Below are 17,987 nucleotides of genomic sequence, written 5' to 3' on the forward strand. Positions count from 1 at the left end.
TGGTACACCTTCAGCCTCACCAGTGTGGTGCACCTTCAGCCTCAGTGTGGTGCACCTTCAGCCTCAGTGTGGTACACCTTCAGCCTCACCAGTGTGGTGCACCTTCAGCCTCAGTGTGGTGCACCTTCAGCCTCAGTGTGGTACACCTTCAGCCTCACCAGTGTGGTGCACCTTCAGCCTCAGTGTGGTGCACCTTCAGCCTCACCTTCAGCCTCACCAGCTTTGGCCGCCCGATGCAAAAAGCGTGAACCCCCCCCCCCCCCCCCCCCCCCCCCCCCCCCCCCCCATGTACCCAAAGCCGACTTATCCTTGATGGTCGCGCTGTGTTATTATAAAAGACATGACCATATATGGCATTATGTGTCTGGTATCACGAACCTCATCGGCTGTATGACCCCAATATCTGTTAAAGACGTATACTAATGTTAAGAATACGAATGCTAATACAAATAATCGGTATTACATGCACTGTCATGTTGTAAGACGTTTTGTTTCGTTGCAGGATTTCTTATTCTGTTTCTTAAGATGATTCATATGTTTGCGCGTCCTTAAAGGCACATCCAGATTATTCTGCCTCGTTTTTTTTTCCTTTTTCTTCTTCTTCTCATTTCTGTAATATTATTTTTCTCATATTGTTGCTTCATTCCTTGCAGTATAAGAATTTAGTGCACCCGAGGCTCGACCGAGACACACCAGCTCTTCTCTGACGGTGCGTCCAATCAGCGGGAGCTCTGCGGAGCCTTTCTGCTGTAATTGGATGGACATGGGTGAGGAAAACGCAGCCTTGGCACAACGTAAACACATGCTCGTCTTCTTCGCACCGCAGAGGACGCGCCGGATGGAGCAGATGGAGTGAGAGACACTACCGAGAGGACCGCAGAGGTTTTTTAAAGTTTGATTTTGGTCGTCTTCATTGAATGGCTTTAACGCGACAATAACAGACACACGGGTTGTTCGCGAGCAGCTCCTCCGCGTGGCACGGATCAGAGAAGGTGTTTATTTTTTTCCCCATATCGCCGGGTCTGTGGATTACGCACGGCGGAGCTCCCGGGACAGAGAAAAAGTTTTGAAGACTATTGTTTTGTTACACTGGAAAGCGAAGACAGTGTGTGTATTGCGCACGTCTCAGCGCGCACAACCTGCTATATAGAACTAAACGTTTCATTTGAGCGTGTATGGAGTTATTTCCACTATCTGTTGTTTTTTTACGTTTAGATTTAATTCATTCATGGATTAGAACTGGGACTTTAGCAGAAGAGATACACATCTGAAGATATATGCTTTGGGGGATGGCAACAGCAACATCAAGTCCATACCTAGCCAGCAGTAGGATTTTATCCGGCCCCGTCCTTCACTCTGATCGGAGGGTTGGAATGCAGCCGGGCAACACCGCTGTGACCACGGTGTCGACTGGGTACAGAGGGGATCCTGCAGTAAAGATGGTGCAAAGTGACTTCATGCAGGGGGCTATGGTGGCGAGCAATGGGGGCCACATGCTAAGCCATGCCCACCAGTGGGTGACATCGTTGCCTCACGCAGCAGCCGCGGCAGCCGCAGCCGCAGTGTCGGCTGCCGAGGCCGGCTCTCCGTGGTCCCCCAGCTCCCAGCCGCAGGACGTGAAGAGAGGGAGAGAGGACCTCCACACAGGCACCGCTCTGCACCACAGGTCCCCACATCTGGGACCCCATCAGGCGCACCCGGGAAGTTGGGGAGGCACCTCCGCGGCGCACATCAGCATCACCGAGGGGCAGCAGCAGCAGCAACAGCAACAACAACAGCAGCAACAGCAGCAACAACAGTCTCTCATTTACTCTCAGACCGGAGGGTTTACAGTCAACGGGATGCTGAGCTCGCACGTGGGGCAGAGCCTCATGCACCAGGGGCTGGTGCGCGCGGAGTCCCCGGAGTTGGACCACGGAAACCACCATCATCACCATCACCACCATAACCACCACACTCACCATCACCAGCATCACGGGGCGAACCACGAACCGCACTCGGACGAGGACACCCCGACGTCCGACGACTTGGAGCATTTCGCCAAACAGTTCAAACAGCGGCGGATCAAGCTGGGTTTCACCCAGGCAGACGTGGGCTTAGCTTTGGGCACCCTGTACGGCAACGTGTTCTCTCAGACCACCATCTGCAGGTTCGAAGCGCTTCAGCTGAGCTTTAAGAACATGTGCAAGCTGAAGCCTCTGTTGAACAGATGGCTAGAGGAGGCCGACTCCACCACCGGGAGCCCGACCAGCATCGATAAGATAGCCACCCAGGGCAGGAAGAGGAAAAAGCGCACGTCCATCGAGGTGAGCGTAAAAGGCGCGTTGGAAAGCCACTTCCTCAAGTGTCCCAAACCATCCGCGCAGGAGATCACCTCTCTGGCGGACACTCTGCAGCTGGAGAAGGAGGTCGTCAGGGTCTGGTTCTGCAACCGCAGGCAGAAAGAGAAGCGCATGACGCCGCCAGGACTGCCTCGCACCCCGGAGGACGCGTATTCACAGGTGGGCAGCATGGGTCCGGACACACCGTCACCCTCCATAGACTGCAAGAGGATGTACAGCGACACGTGAATACAAGTGTCTGGACTTTAAATCCGAACAACGTGTTTTAAAAAAACTTTTTTCAAGAACATTTGTGATGTTTCCCTAAATGCAATTGATTCACTTTTCTTTTTTTTTTTTACTGGTCCCCAATAATAATGTCACAGCAGGACAGAAGTCTACTTGTGTGCATCCTCGGGGATGTTTCTGCACTATGAATCAGCCGTTGGCACAGAAAATGAAAAGTGTAACTAAAGTCTGAGTAGAAAACAATTCAAAGTCTATTGAAGGCAAAGTTTGTTCACCAAAACGTCTACAGAATAAGTATTTTATCAATCTGATTCCAGACATAAAATATATTTCTGTATCTATAGAAATAAAAGTTCCCTTGTGTTGCTGCAGAGTTAGACTGAACTGCATCGTTTCTTTTGAATATGATCTAATGCGCTTTACTCAGCGTTGTTTTTAATGAGCAATAATTTATATTCCTTCTACCGTGTTTTGGACTTTTGTGTTGTGTGTCAGTGGATTTGTGTTGTGACACAGTGTAAGATTTTACCAGTGTTGTGTTTTCCTTTATAGAAAAGTATTTTTTACTAAATTAGCAAACATTCCCTTAAGTTGATGTGCAAGTTAGTCAGCTGTGTGTATTCTTGTGTGATGCTTTGGACTATTTATTTTTTTCCCACTGTGTATATTTTCATGGAATAGACGTATTATTTAATAAATTTGACATAAGGAAATAATTGTGTTTACGCTATCTGAGAGGACCATCATTATTAATGTTCCTTCTGACACACACACAGACACACACACATCACACACACACCATCATACCCTTTTAGCTCACCCCTTTTCAGTGAAATATTAACATTCGCATGTCAAAGTTCTCCGCTGCTTTTTAATGGATATTGTTAAGTGTCAAAATGGCAATTTAAATAATCTTTTATAAGAAACAAAGCCCATTTAGAGACATTGTTCCATATGTTTTGAAGAGGAAGTTAAAAAAAGGCAAGTTTAATGCTACTCTGCCTGGGCTTTCTTGTTAAAAGCCACGTCTCATGCTGCACGGATAGTCGAATAATCAAGATAATCAACTGACAAAAAAGTTTAATAATCAATAATTGTTTTGTTATATTTTTTTAACATGGCAACTTCGCTGGTTCCAGCTTATTAGATGTGACAATATGATGTTTTTCTTTCTTCATTTATAATAATAAACTGAATATAAGCAAAGTCAGTCGTCAAATAAAAGAAACTATATTGGAACACATCCTCTCATGCTGTGGGACAGTATAACGGGCATTTCTCACTCAAAAATTAAGATCATACGATTCATCAATAATAGAAACAGTTGCTATAGTTGCAGTCCGAGCAGCTTCATTAATGGTTGCATAAATCAAAAATAATCTGTCATTAGCCAACACCATGTCCCAGTTGTTCTGCCTCCTCTTTGCGTTGTTGAAACTGATGGAGCTCATCACAGAATAAGTCTCTTCTCGGAGTTTAACTCCACATTACTGTGTGATACTCGGCATGTCAGCCCAGCCGCATACATCCTGCAGCTTGGTGGAACGCAGCCAACAGAGGTCGGTTATCCCAGCTGGCGGTTTACCTCGGCAGCGGTTGCCAAGGTGACGGCGAGATGGAGGGACACACGGCAGCAAGTCTTTCGCCACAGATGATGGGTTTTGGCAGATATAGGCAGCAAGAAGTTTATAGGACCCTGGCTGTGAGAAACAATCTGTGTTTCTCCTCTCTGTCGCTGATCCACACAAACATGACACGCAGCAATACATACAGGGAGAAACAGACACATGTCTCGGTGATGACGGAGAAAACGTGGGGGAAAATAAAGCCGAGGAGAAGAAGTGGTTGTGGTTAAACTTGGAGGGAGGTCAAAGGTCGGCTGGTACAACACCTGGCAACAAACCAGACAGAACACTGAGAAAGAAACTCAAACCTGGAAGTTAATGGTTGACTGTAAATGTCACACTTTTAATTGTTCTTTGAGTATTTTTTCTTCGCGGATATCTCCCAGAAGCTTGAGCTGAAAACATACGTGGGACTGACACCTTTTTTGTTAAATCTGTCCCTCTTCAAGTCGTTATCGATTAAATTGAATATTTTAGGGATTTCTGTCCCTTTTGAATCAACATGTCTCCTAACAATGCCAAATACCAAATACACATCTTAATAACACTGTTCAAAAACACATGCAGACAAGCACACATATCAAAAAGGTGTGTGCGTGTGTGTGTTCATCCAACACTGGCTGGATTTAGGGGAAACATTTGGCCTTGTAGGTTATAAATAGCAGCCTGATGGCATGAATGGGTCTTTACATGCAGCCCTTTTTCAATCCCTTAACAGGCAGAAGGGAAACAAAAAAGTATGTGTAAAGAAGAACTGCTGATGATACTTCACCAGTTTATGCTGCTGGTACCTTAAGAAAGCCGACAGACACAAGTCAACCAACTTTTCAAAACGTTTTGTCTTGATTCTGGAATAAAAAACGCACACCAAAAATGTCGCCGCTTTCTCTTCCCGAGCGATATAACAATATAACACAGAGGGTGAAAGATGGCTCCACAGCTCACTGTAACCATCTACTGACGCCTCTTAACATGATCTATAACCCCCCCCATAAAAAAATCTAAGCTTGTGTGATCCCCTCGAAGCTTAGCGATGTAAAGATGGGAGATAAGGATGGAATTGAGGGATGAAAAGCCCTTTAAAGGGGTTTTGTCATCACAAGACAGCTATGTCTTCTCTGAATATTAATGCTGGGATCTGAAGGTGCAAGTTGATGATGCTACAGTAACCTGGTACCGAAGCCAAAAAAAACCCCTCAATCAACAGAAATGGCTTGGCTCACATGCATCTGCGCTTGTGATGACAGGCAATAAGTGAAGTCAGTGCTCATGCATATAGAGTGCTGCAGAAATGAGTCCTGAAAACACAGAAATGAGTCAGCTCTTTCACTAACTTCCGGTTCCCTCGTCTCAAAGCCTGGAATAAGGTCCGTGGTCAACACGGGCTTATAAGAGATTTTGACTTCACACTTTTGAAGCTAATGCGGCGCAAACGTCCGTGGTTGGCTTACAAAAACGTGTAATATGTGCTACTTAACAACAGTATAGGTTTGTTGCATCACTGAAACGGGGCCACATTGCAGTAACGGACCTTATCACCTACACGCATATAGAGTGCTGCAATAAATAAAGTGAACCTCCAATAAAAAAAATGCTAATATTATTGCCCAGAATTGCTCTTAAAGCCTTGTTCAGAGAAATGATTGCATGCTTGTTGTTTGAACCTGCAGACCTAAGAACATTGTAATGTGCACAGTGGGTTGCACATTATCCGGCCCTACTGTTTGGTATTAATTATTCTCACATTGTGTAGATGGTTAACCATGTAAGTCTAACACTGATTAACACACTGTGGCTTCCTCAGTGTGGCAGGAAATGAATAAAGGACCCAAACATTGTATTTTAGTTGGTAGTCATTTTGTGTGTGAATGTATTTTATGTCCTAAGTGTAGCACACAAACTGCGTAAACAAAACTCAATCATCTCAAAATCCAGATTGTTACTTGTGTGGGATTTTCTCCTCCTCTCCGAATATTCTGATTCAGCGTTTGGCTTTTTTTGGTGAATGATGGAACACCGACGTCTCCACATCAGGAAGAAATTAAAGCAAACATCTGTGGAATAACGGACAGGGGAATGAGTTCGCTCACCAGCAAGCGTGTTGTGTGGGTGCCACTGAACGTGACGAGCATGCATGTGCCAGACCGCTGGAGTGGAACTCGTTTGATGGGCATGTTCAACACATGGGCACGATGCCAATTTAGACAAGCATGCCCATGAAAATACTCAACGCCTGCATGCTAAGTGTGTGAATGTAACCGTGTGTGTGTGTGTGTGTGTGTGTGTGTGTGTGTGTGTGTACTACAGTTTTCTCCTATATTATACATTTAGAAATCTGTGTCTATAGATCATATTCTGCACATTTGGACTCTATCAATGATGTGTGATGCACCTCCTCAAAATACAATTATTATTATTACCAATATTTAAAGCTCTCGCTGTCAAATTGATATGGACATATATTGGTCTAAAAAAGAGGTGCCAATACTCCAAATAAGTTTTAATTAAACAAAAAACCTATCCATACTTATACAAACCTTAACATACCAACACATAAATGTCTGTAATATGGTTCAAAAATTAAAGGCCAATACATGTAAGGCCCAATGCCTCCATCTCCTGGAGAAAAATATCCATGCACATCTCTGAATAAAGGCGAGGGCAAAAGAACAACAACAAAATAATCTTCAAGATTTTTTTTTGTAAATTTAGGATCCATAGATTAATTTAATATATGAACCTGTAAAGCCAGAAGAGAAACCCATAATGTAACCGTAGATGTTTGAGGCAGTGGAAGTGATTCTGATTCTGATCATTGGCATTATTGACAGACTCACTCTGCCTATCAATATAGACAGAGTGAGTCTGTTAATCCCCATTTACTGATGGAGATTAATACATCCTAATCCCCATGAGGATTTATTATCAAATAAATAAAAAATACAATAAAAATACTGATATTCTGACAGAGGTGATAAGAAATTAAAAATCTTGGAATTGAGAGCAAAAATGGAAGTTGGATGTTGTAAATCCATATATTCCTTTAAATGTTCCTTTTTGTTTATATACACCTCTGTATCACTTGCTTGGGGGAATAGAGGAACTGCTTAATGTATTATAATGTATATATATATTATTATTATGTGTATAAGATTCCATAGTAGGCCTATGAGATGAGGTGTTTTTATTTGCCCAATTGTTTTAGGGAAAATGCTGTAAATATTACGATTATATTGCTGTCGGTGACATTTATCAAGTCTTTCCAATGTAATACACCAATTATAATGTGCAATCTGTAGTAAAAGTGTTACAAATAATATCAATCCTCTGATGTGTTGTTGTTGTGCAAAATTGATGGCATTCGGTGACGTTTTAAAAAATGTTTATATTGTCACGTATTCATTAATAAGCAACATACTTCACGTGTGGGGAGACAAACAACACACGGGAAACACACCTGTTTAAACACAGCAGTTTACCAACAAACAAACAAAACAGGCGTTCTCCTGCACTGCTCCTTTAAATCAGTGACACCTGCGCGCGTGGCCTCAGCATCATCCGCAGCCGCCGCCATGGCGATCGATACGGCGGTGAAATGTTCAAAGTGGGATATTTTTGGGAGCAGCTCAGACATGCACCGGGAGAGAAATGCGACCAGATGTCGAGCTGACATTCACCACACCCGGTATCACATGTAACGTCAAGGTAGGCCCGTGCATGTCACATATGCATTTATATTTATATATTTATATATATGCATCGAGGGGCCGATGCCACCATAATCCTCTCAGATTGATTGCATCTGGATGCTGCTACTCATCAAAGGGTGCACATGAAGCGTGAGCCTTTACTTCTGATTTTTTCATTTAATTTAGAATTGGGCTATTATATTATATTTCTCCATGATTGTATTGTCACATCGGTCTCACCTATTGATTCACAGCTGAGCAGAGCAGCAGAGTAAATCCACTTGCTTGTTTTTGTAGAAAAAAGAAGCTCGGATCCCCCTGTAGGGAGAGTCAGCTCACTGTCATCTTGATATCATTTTTTATTTTTTTAATTTAGTCCTCTTGTGAGGTGCTAAAATTCAAAATGTTACGGCATTCTAGATGTGTCGTTGCATTGTAGTGTGTAGGCTACATGATCCCATGGTTTCTTCTTGCCTTTGTTCTCACGCACACACATGCACACACACACACACACACACACACACACACACACACACGCCCGCGTATATATATGTATTAATGTCTGACAGTGAGGCGTCTTGGTTTGAAGAACAAATATGTTTTATATAACTAGAGTTTGGAGTCCTGGAAAATAGCAAACACTGATACAGAGGATGTTTTGTCATAGGGGATGATAGTACAGGCTGCTTGTTGCCATGGAACTGGTGACCTTGTTGCCTTGGCAACAATCAGCAACACTATGCAGTGTGGCTTATAATGTTTTTGTGCAAGAATGTAGCTACAGTCACTGGAGGGGCCGTTTCCTTTAACCTGTGAGGGTGAACTATCGTATATTGGGATAACATTAGTCCCCTTATCGTAGGGTAATTCAAACTTAGAGTTTCTATTAAGCGTTATTCTCATATTCTATGTATATTACCACAGAACAATCATGGAATCAGGCCTTTTCACACAAGATATTTTGACAAGTCGCAGAACAAAAAAGCTTGTTAATGATCAAATGAATGATGGCTGACTTCAGTTTTCAGGGTCCTGATGTTGTGCATGCTGGCTCACCGTCCCACTGTTATGTCTTACTAGGACATTTAGAACAAAGCATTTGATAATTAGTACCGCCTACTATTATGACTGGTGACGATATATCGGCTGCACAAATCACACCTAGACGCGACCACAAGGAACTAAGCGCGGGAGGTAATGACCCTGATCTGCTTGTCTCCCAGCGCTTCGGAGCCAGTTCACCTGGGAGGACCACATCTGAGACCTGAACGACCAGAATGACCTCAACACATTGTTAACACTGTCTCCCGGAGGGCCGGTGGTGTGAATGTTTGTATAATGCACCCATGTGAGTCTGCACAGCTGTTAATCATACACCTCATTCAAGCCATGTCTGTCCTGTGCGACTGGATCGCTCAATGAGGCGTGTCTGGCTTATACAACGGGCACGTCATTCCTCCTCTCACTGTTTCAAATGTACAACTGTTCCTGAGTAATAGATCACAGAGCAGCTCCTCTAATTATCAAATGAGATACTCACCATGTTTACAGAAGCTTGTGTAAAGAGACAGACGGCACATTCACGTAATGCGCCGTCGTCATCCATTAAAATCACGGAACGGACGCATTAAAAGACATAAACTCTAATGGAATTTGACTGTTTCACAAACAATTTTTGTTTGTTGGTGCAAATGCCAGATGTCAATGTTCTTTCTGTCTCAGATATTGCCATGGACGACCAGCTGCCGGAGGACAACTTAATGTGCAGACCGCAACAATAATCAAGCATGCGCTGTCTTTCGGGCTGACGTCCCCGGATGACAAGCGGCCATGGCTTTGTATAATGAAAGCCTGCTGGAGGAGGAGTGCGGCTTCATGGGGCCGGACGCGGCAGAAGAGGCAGCGGAAAGTCTCCCGTTGGATGCTGCGACTCCCCTCATATCAGTCACTCTGCGTGTGACCCTGGCAGCCATAATGATCTTCATGATCACCATCGGTTTCCTCGGCAACGCCATCGTGTGTCTGATCGTTTACCAGAAACCCGCCATGCGTTCCGCCATCAATCTCCTCCTCGCCACGTTGGCCTTTTCGGACATCATGCTCTCCCTGCTCTGCATGCCCTTCACCGCAGTCACCGTGGCCACGGCCGACTGGAGCTTCGGAAGCGGGTTCTGCCGAGCGTCCATCATGCTCTACTGGCTGTTCGTCCTGGAGGGTGTGTCCATCCTCCTCATAATCAGCGTGGACCGCTTCCTCATCATCGTGCAGCGGCAGGACCAGTTGACCCCGCACAGAGCGAAACTGTTGATCGCAGGTTCGTGGGTGCTGAGCCTGTGCGTGTCTCTGCCGTCCGTCGTCGGCTGGAGGACGGGCGCGGCGAGCATCGGGGGCGCCTGGGCGCCGCAGTGCGTGCTGGGTTACAGCGATTCTCTGGCAGACCGCGGGTACACGGTGCTGTTGGCGGTCGCGGTGTTCTTTGTGCCGTTTGCCGTCATGCTGTACTCTTACATGTGCATCCTCAACACTGTGCGCCGCAACACCCTGCGCATCCACAACCACACCAGTGAGCATTCCTGCCTGCCGGCCCTCAACCAAGTCAGCAAAATGACACTCACGGGCCTGCAGCGGCCTCCTCAGATCAAGGTGGACATGAGCTTCAAGACCCGGGCCTTCACGACCATCCTCATCCTCTTTGTGGGTTTCTCCGTGTGCTGGCTGCCGCACACGGTGGTCAGCTTGCTGGCCGTGTTCAGCCGGCGGTTCTACTACAGCTCCGTCTTCTACCCGGTCAGCATCGGAGCCCTGTGGCTCAGCTACCTGAAGACGGTCTTCAACCCCGTCATCTACTGCTGGAGGATCAGGAAATTCCGGGAGGCCTGTCAGGAGTTCATTCCCAAGAGCTGCAGACTGTGTCCCAGAGTGCCGGGCAGGAGCCGCAGGAGAGTGAGACCCAGCAACATCTACGTGTGCAGCGAGATTCAGTCGGCGGTGTGAAGCGAAGGGAGGGCCGGTTCATCCACGCCCAGCAGGTGTCGACATCAACCGGTTATAACTCGTACCGTTCCTCCTAATAAGCAATCAGAACTCACTTTACACACGTATACCGGTGTTTGAGAAAATAATCTCACCACAAGAATGAACTTTCATTCTCACTTTTGAATAGAAGATGATTATTCTACGACAACTGGACAACTCCATCCATTGAAGAAGGTCACGGGATATAATCGGAAGCTCCGTAACAGCTACTGAATAGAACTTGTGATGATTTTGTGTCTCATTATAAAGCAATTCTTTTTAACTCTGTTAAGACGTTATGGTTTCTGAAATTTACTATTTCATATCGTCCATTGTCAATTTACTTCTCCGTTTCATAATTTGTCCCCGATGTATTTCATCAATCGGATTGTTTCTTCCTACTGTTGACAAAAACAAAAAAAAAGCATACACAGTATAAGTGTTTGGTGATGTTCTCTGAGGAAAGTCTGTAAAGCTTTCAACTGACGTCTTAAAAAAAATATATGTATATATTCATTTGAATGAAATTGTGTGCAGAAACATGGCCTTGTGTGAGGTGAAACTGTTATTTACAACTGTGTGCGTGTCCACAAAGAAGTGTGTCAGTTATTGAGCTGTGAATGTTTACTTGAATGTCCATCTTTTCATAAATAAAAGAACCAGGTTAATAAATAGTTAGTGAAAAGAGGTTGCATTGACAGACTGCTGAGTCTAACCGTTCGTTTTTACAATGTGCCCAATGAATATAAGTTGCTGGGATACCAAAGACATCTAATACAGGTTGAGGTTGTATTGTAGTACTGCATGAAACAGGAAGATGGGGCTGTTTATTCATTGCAAACCTAGACAGCTCCATTTCCTGCTAAATTATAAGCCTTATTTAATCATCATTCACGTCAATGAATTGCAGAACACATGAGAGATGTTTGCAGTGATCCTGTAGGTCTGGCCTCAGGTCACTGAACAGCTGGTTTAGACGTGGTCTTTTTTTGATAGAGCAAAACTGCTAATGTGATTATTAGTTTATAAAATATATTTAAAAATGGCGAATCAAAAAGGGCAAATATTTTTTCGCAAAAGAAAAGCAGCGAATTATTATAATGGTATGAAAGAAGCATACAAATTACAATATTTTGAAGTTTAATGTGAAATTACTGAAACAATTAATGGATTGACAAAATAGACAATTCATTTTTTCTAGCCATCAATTGATCAACTAATGACGTTAGCTCTAAAAGTCATATTCACATTTTAAACCATGGCACCTGGTGCTTTTTAATGGTTTAGACCTGAACGTCGCATGACTCAAAGAAGGTATTTTCAGCAATGCAAACACATACTTACACAAATATAATCATGTGCCAACACATGACAACCAATATACGGCCTCTCCCCCTAATTAAGATCTCATGGTTGCTTCTACATCACATTACTTAATTTAATCAGTTAAATTACAACCAATCCTTCAACAACAGAGACATTAGGAGAAGGGATTTTTAAAGAGGTTCGTCCGAGCTGGCAGCAGTTTCCTACAACCAGCTCGACTTTGAAGAAAAAGCCTTCATATGAATTTGGAAACTCTGTAGGTTTTCTACATTCCCACAGCTGAGTTACATTTATTTACCGTAGTGAAAAAACAACCTGACAGGATGTTAAAATGTAATTTCGACTGGGTCACATTTTCTTATATTTTTCGTGTTCATGTTTTGTTTTATTATGTAAGAAAAACATACCTGTAATGAACGTTCACACAACATCACATTTAAAGTATGCAAACATTTCACATTTTTGGGAATAAATAGCATTCATAAATACTTTATTATCAATTTTCTTATTTTGTACAATTGAGGCGTTCCCTCATTTGTTTATTTCGATGTGTGTGAAATACGTTTGTGCATTACATCATATTTGAGATAACCTGAAGTTCAAAACGTTTCTTTATGTGTTGAGGAAATTCTCTTCACTTCTTAAGCTACATAAACTATTTTTTTTTTTAAAATACATCGTCACAAAGCTAGAAACTAGTTCTGGTTTTCTACGAGACACCTGGTTCTCACAGGACAGCAACGATGCAAACATATTATGATCTTATAGTATTTATACATTGCTGTCAATTTAACAACAGTATATGAATAAATGAATATTAACATTAGCTCAACCTTAAACATCGACAGCAGTAACATGCAACATGAACATGAATGCAGCAGTAATATGAACTCCACAATGAGTACTGTTGGGCTACTTTTGATATTTTAGATGAATTCTGCTGATAACACGTTTGGAGGGATTTTACTTGTAGTGGAGTATTTTCACGGTGTGTTATAAATAATTTGATAAAAATGTATAAATGTATGTTTTTCAATAGGCATAAACATATGCAGGAATCATTAGTAAATTACATGCCGTGTTCGTACAAAACGACTGTGAAGTAAATGTTCACAATTTAATCCTGATAATCATCCTCACTTTCTATTACTTTGGAAAAAAATATTATTTGGAATAAGACAGGAATCTCTGGTCACAGTTCTTTTTGCCTAATTTTCTTATCATTGACTTAATTGACAACAATTCATATTCACAAAATATAAAAAAAGCCAAACCTTTTATAATTGACTGCACTTGACGGCCTATATATCTGAATATATACAAACAAACACAAATATATTTAAAACGTAAAACCACGCTAAGCTTTGCACATCTATATTAAACTTTTTATCTTGTATTCTATTCGCAACACAACCTTTATTCCACTCGGCTTGTGATTGTAAATCGTCTCAATAAAGTTGTTGAAAAAAAAAAAGAGAGACTCAAAAGACATGCCGTTGTTGTTATGACGCGGTGCATGCCGGGAAAAGAATAGCATCCAATATGGCGGCTTCCACGGAACAGGGTGAAAAACCCGTCCGTATCTCGGATGTGGATGTACTGCTGCACCCCGAGCTGCTGTCTCACGAGTTCATGCGGCTAATCTTACGCGAGGTGAGTTCAACGTGTAGAGAGAGAAACGGTCCGCGCACGTAAGCGCGTGTCACGAGCAGCCGTCGCCCAATAGTTTTCGTAATTATCGGTGAAAAGGACGAGCTGACGTTTTTCTTTCCGCCTGAATCAGAAACACGTCGGTACCGGAGAATGTGAAAGTCGGGACCGGCTCACGGAGCTCTACCTGCGGCACGTCATCCCGCGGCCGCAGAGGACGTTACCCGACAGCCGCTGGGGAAAGAGGATGGAGAAGATCCGGGGGAGGAGGCACACACCGGCCGGTCACGGGCCCGACAGGTAACGCGCGTGCGCCACTGGAGTTCTTTCGAGATGCACGCGACTGAGTGTTCACGGGCAGCTCGTTAGTGATGGAGAGTAACGTTACTTAAGTACCTTGTTAAAATATAATTTCGACTGGGTCACATTTTCTTATATTTTTCGTGTTCATGATTTGTTGTTGTTATTATGTAAGAAAAACATACCTGTAATGAACGTTCACACAACATCACAAACATTTCACATTTTTGGGAATAAATAGCATTCATAAATACTTTATTATCAATTTTCTTATTTTGTACAATTGAGGCGTTCCCTCATTTGTTTATTTCGATGTGTGTGAAATACGTTTGTGCATTACATCATTTAGACAGAACATCTTTAATCATAAATAATTCCAATTGTTAGTAGAAAAGTAAATTAATAATAATTACTTTACGCTAATATATGACACATTTTCCCATATTTCCAACTTCTGCTACTTTATTCTTCTTTACTATACGTTTCAGAGGTAAATATTGTATATTTAAACTCGACTGCATTTGTCTGATGGCTTTAAACTTAAACTTGGGACAGGGATGTCGTATGTGTACAGATTTTAAAGCCCTCTGAGGCAAATTTGTGATATTGGGCTATACAAAATAAACTGAATTGAATTGAATTGAATTGAAACTAGCAGATTACAGTTTTCGACCCCTTCCTGCCAAATAAAAACCATGTATCTCCAATGTGTTGATTTCAAATTGTTTGAGATAACCTGAAGGACAAAGCGTTTCTTTATGTGTTGAGGAAATTCTCTTCACTTCTTAAGCTACATAAACTATTAAAAAAATAATAATACATCGTCACAAAGCTAGAAACTAGTTCTGGTTTTCAACGAGACACCAGCTGCAACATTAAAGGGATGAACACATTAATGCATCAATACATGTAATCCACTAATATTACTCTGAAATGGGCCACTGTGACTTAAAGTATATTTTTATGTTCATGCTAAGTAAAGTAAAGTTTTGAATGCAGGACTCTCACTTGGAGTATTTCTGCTCTGTAGTACTCAAGTTAAGGATCTGAGTTCTCCCTCCACCACTGCAGTGAGCCCCGGGTTCCCCACGTACGTTACTCTGTTATATAGTTACGCAGAACCCTGATACTGGTGAGGAAAATAAAATAAAAAACGTTAAGACTGGTCATCTTCAAGGACACGGTTATGAACTTGCAAATCTACTGTCTGACTGAAATTTATACATTGTTTGTCCAATATTGTCATAAATTGTCACCCCTAGTTTAACATACAGCCGGTGAGACCAGTCACACATTTTACTGTTGGGCGACACTGAGAAAATCAGATATCACAATGTTTTTGGGAAAACAATACCTACAATATTGTAGGGTTTACTATTATTTTTTTCACAAAATATTTACAAAATGAAATTCTGATAAATAATCATTCATGTAATAATCAACATACACTGACTAAGTGGTTCAGAGCATTTTAATAGAGCAGAAACACTTTTGTAATGCAGCCTTTATAACCCGCAAATGACAAGACTTATGCTTATTATGATATTAATAAATAACTTGAATCTAAGATGATATCTAGTCTCATATCACACATTTTATATAATATAAATATATTGCCCAGCCTTAACTCATGGCCCTTTTATTCGGGCCCTCAAAGGCAATAATGCTATAGTCAAACTATTTTTGTTCTTCTGTGAGATAACATGTAAGTTTCACAGTGTAAAACACAAGTGAGACTCAAAACATGACCAACGGTGTTTTAGAAAAGTTTATGTGCACGCATCTCCACCAATTCTAAAATGCTGTCGCCCTCCTACACGAGTAAGGCCCAGAGAGGCACCGAGATACCAAACCGGTACAGGTGAGGGGACAATGACAGGTGTGCCGGCACAGTGCGGTGCTCCTGCACAGAAATAGAGCCCTTAGCGTCAACATGAGTGTAATCCATTTTAAAACGAGTGATTATTGTTGTTTTGGTTATTTTTCAGTTCCGGTAACAACCACAATAGGAAAAGGCCTCTGATTGTGTTTGATGGCAGTTCCTCTGGCCCACTAAAAGTAAAGAAACCAGAAGGCGCCACCTTGTCAACGGGAACCACTGACAGGTTAAAACCTCCTCCTGCTGCAAACCTGCCCTGCAAGCTATCTGGAAATGCATCTTCCTCCTCTTCCTCATCCTCATCCATTATTTGCAGCAGTGACGCAGCAAACCTCAAACGGGAAGCGATCGGCTCGGTAGGAACTTTTTTTTCTGCCCCCTCAGTTGTGCATTACACACACATTTATTGTGCGATTCAAGGAAAAAGTGACTGTTGCTAATACTAAAACTTTAAGAATACAGATAATGAAAACATACCTCCCTAAAATGAAGAAAAGCAGGATTTGCATTATATTGTTCTTTCCGATACAAATAATTGACAACGGATCAAGTGGGGGAACAACTGTAAGAAAAGAATAGTTTTTGTAACTCAAATATTTTCTGCGCAAAAACAGAAAAATCCCAATAGTAAATGTATTATGAATCCATAAATGTAATAAACCATTGGTAACGCTTTACATCACACCACTGTTTGTAATATCTGTTTCATCTTCCATCTCTTCAGGATGTAACGGAGTCTCCAGAGGTGAAGAAAAAGATCCATCATGTGACATGGCCCTGACCTCTTGACCCCTGACCTTGATACACACACACACACACACACACATACACCTGATTGCAGCTCAGGCTCTGAAGGACAGACCACACCCCCCCACACCCCCTCCCTCCCAGGATGTTCCCCAGTATCTTTGCCTTCCCCATCACAGTTATCCAACTAATTGTATCACAAACGGGACGAAATACCCTGAAACTTGTGCGTCTCCAGGCCAACTCGCAGCGCTCTTTCATCCACGAGCTGACAGGATGGCGCTCCGAGGAGTCGCAAGCTTCCGTGTAGCTTCCACACAAACCTCAAGTGGCCTTACCGTAGACGATCAGCAACGCTCCTCGTGTCCTACACACACACACACACACCTTCTCCGGGGCAAAATGAGTAACGCCACTTTCAGTTTGCTCGAAATGCAATTTAGGGAAATTGCGGTTGTCGATATTCTGTTTCTGTGCACGAGTTGGTTTTGTTCAGGACTGCTCTGCAAAGGGTTAAAATGTTGTACGCCGTAGTACCGTGGCTTGAATGGACAAATTAACTTCGACACACATTTTACAGACTCTTAATCGTTTGAGATTGTGACTGGACATATCTACCGTAAGCTTCATTGTCAACACGTTATAAAAGGCAGTGCAACAAACAAAATATACAGCGTGTTCAATCTCGTATACGGTGTCTTTATCTTCTCAATGAACCCCATTCCGCTGGTGTCTGGCCTCAGTTGTTCAGGGTTTTTTAAATATTAGTGTAACTTGGTATTGTGCTTTTGTTTTAAACTCGTATTCATGCACTTGAATAACACCTTTTTAAAAATGATTACATAAGAGAGGAAAATAGACTAAACCAGGAATATTGATATTTTTTTTGAAGTGTGTATTCTAAATTGTGTATAGATTGACTTTTAAAGTAACTTTCTTTAAAGCAGATGTAGACGGAGATAAACAAAAAAATATTTACAAAGCATTTTAAATCCAATGTGAAACGTTTGTATTGATGCTTTTCAAAATAAATTGTCTGGATACAATTAATCACTTTAGTTTTTTTTAACGGAAAATGGAAAGTAAAAAAAAATAGAACATTCCTCTTTTAAAGCTGGGGTAAGCATTTTTATATATATATATTTTTTTCGTATCATGGTGGAATCACAATAACCGAGCATATTGT

The 17,987-nt window shown here is 42.2% G+C and overlaps 3 protein-coding genes across 3 annotated transcripts; all 3 read left to right on the forward strand.

The window, feature by feature from the left end:
• The first annotated feature begins 1,277 nt into the window (after positions 1 to 1,277).
• Positions 1,278 to 2,570, forward strand: pou3f3a (POU class 3 homeobox 3a). The gene has a single exon (XM_034561962.1). It carries the CDS (start codon positions 1,278 to 1,280, stop codon positions 2,568 to 2,570), a length of 1,293 nt encoding a protein of 430 aa, XP_034417853.1.
• Positions 2,571 to 9,714: 7,144 nt separating this feature from the next.
• On the forward strand, positions 9,715 to 11,182 carry gpr45 (G protein-coupled receptor 45). The gene has a single exon (XM_034562170.1). It carries the CDS (start codon positions 9,715 to 9,717, stop codon positions 10,876 to 10,878), a length of 1,164 nt encoding a protein of 387 aa, XP_034418061.1. The 3' UTR covers positions 10,879 to 11,182.
• Positions 11,183 to 13,747: 2,565 nt separating this feature from the next.
• Positions 13,748 to 17,851, forward strand: c21h2orf49 (chromosome 21 C2orf49 homolog). The gene is made up of 4 exons (XM_034561489.1): positions 13,748 to 13,878; positions 14,009 to 14,175; positions 16,164 to 16,410; positions 16,779 to 17,851. The coding sequence occupies exons 1-4, from the start codon at positions 13,768 to 13,770 to the stop codon at positions 16,833 to 16,835; spliced, it is 582 nt and encodes a 193-aa protein (XP_034417380.1). The 5' UTR covers positions 13,748 to 13,767; the 3' UTR covers positions 16,836 to 17,851.
• Positions 17,852 to 17,987: the final 136 nt, after the last annotated feature.

This window comes from Cyclopterus lumpus, chromosome 21 (genome assembly GCF_009769545.1).
Source record: "Cyclopterus lumpus isolate fCycLum1 chromosome 21, fCycLum1.pri, whole genome shotgun sequence".
Lineage (NCBI taxonomy): Eukaryota > Metazoa > Chordata > Actinopteri > Perciformes > Cyclopteridae > Cyclopterus > Cyclopterus lumpus.

Coding starts and splice junctions, on each gene's coding strand:
- pou3f3a (XM_034561962.1), top strand. CDS start 1,278: ATGCTTTGGGGGATGGCAACAGCAACATCAAGTCCATACCTAGCCAGC.
- gpr45 (XM_034562170.1), top strand. CDS start 9,715: ATGGCTTTGTATAATGAAAGCCTGCTGGAGGAGGAGTGCGGCTTCATG.
- c21h2orf49 (XM_034561489.1), top strand. CDS start 13,768: ATGGCGGCTTCCACGGAACAGGGTGAAAAACCCGTCCGTATCTCGGAT. Junction 14,176..16,163: donor GCCGGTCACGGGCCCGACAG/GTAACGCGCGTG, acceptor GTTATTTTTCAG/TTCCGGTAACAACCACAATA. Junction 16,411..16,778: donor AACGGGAAGCGATCGGCTCG/GTAGGAACTTTT, acceptor CCATCTCTTCAG/GATGTAACGGAGTCTCCAGA.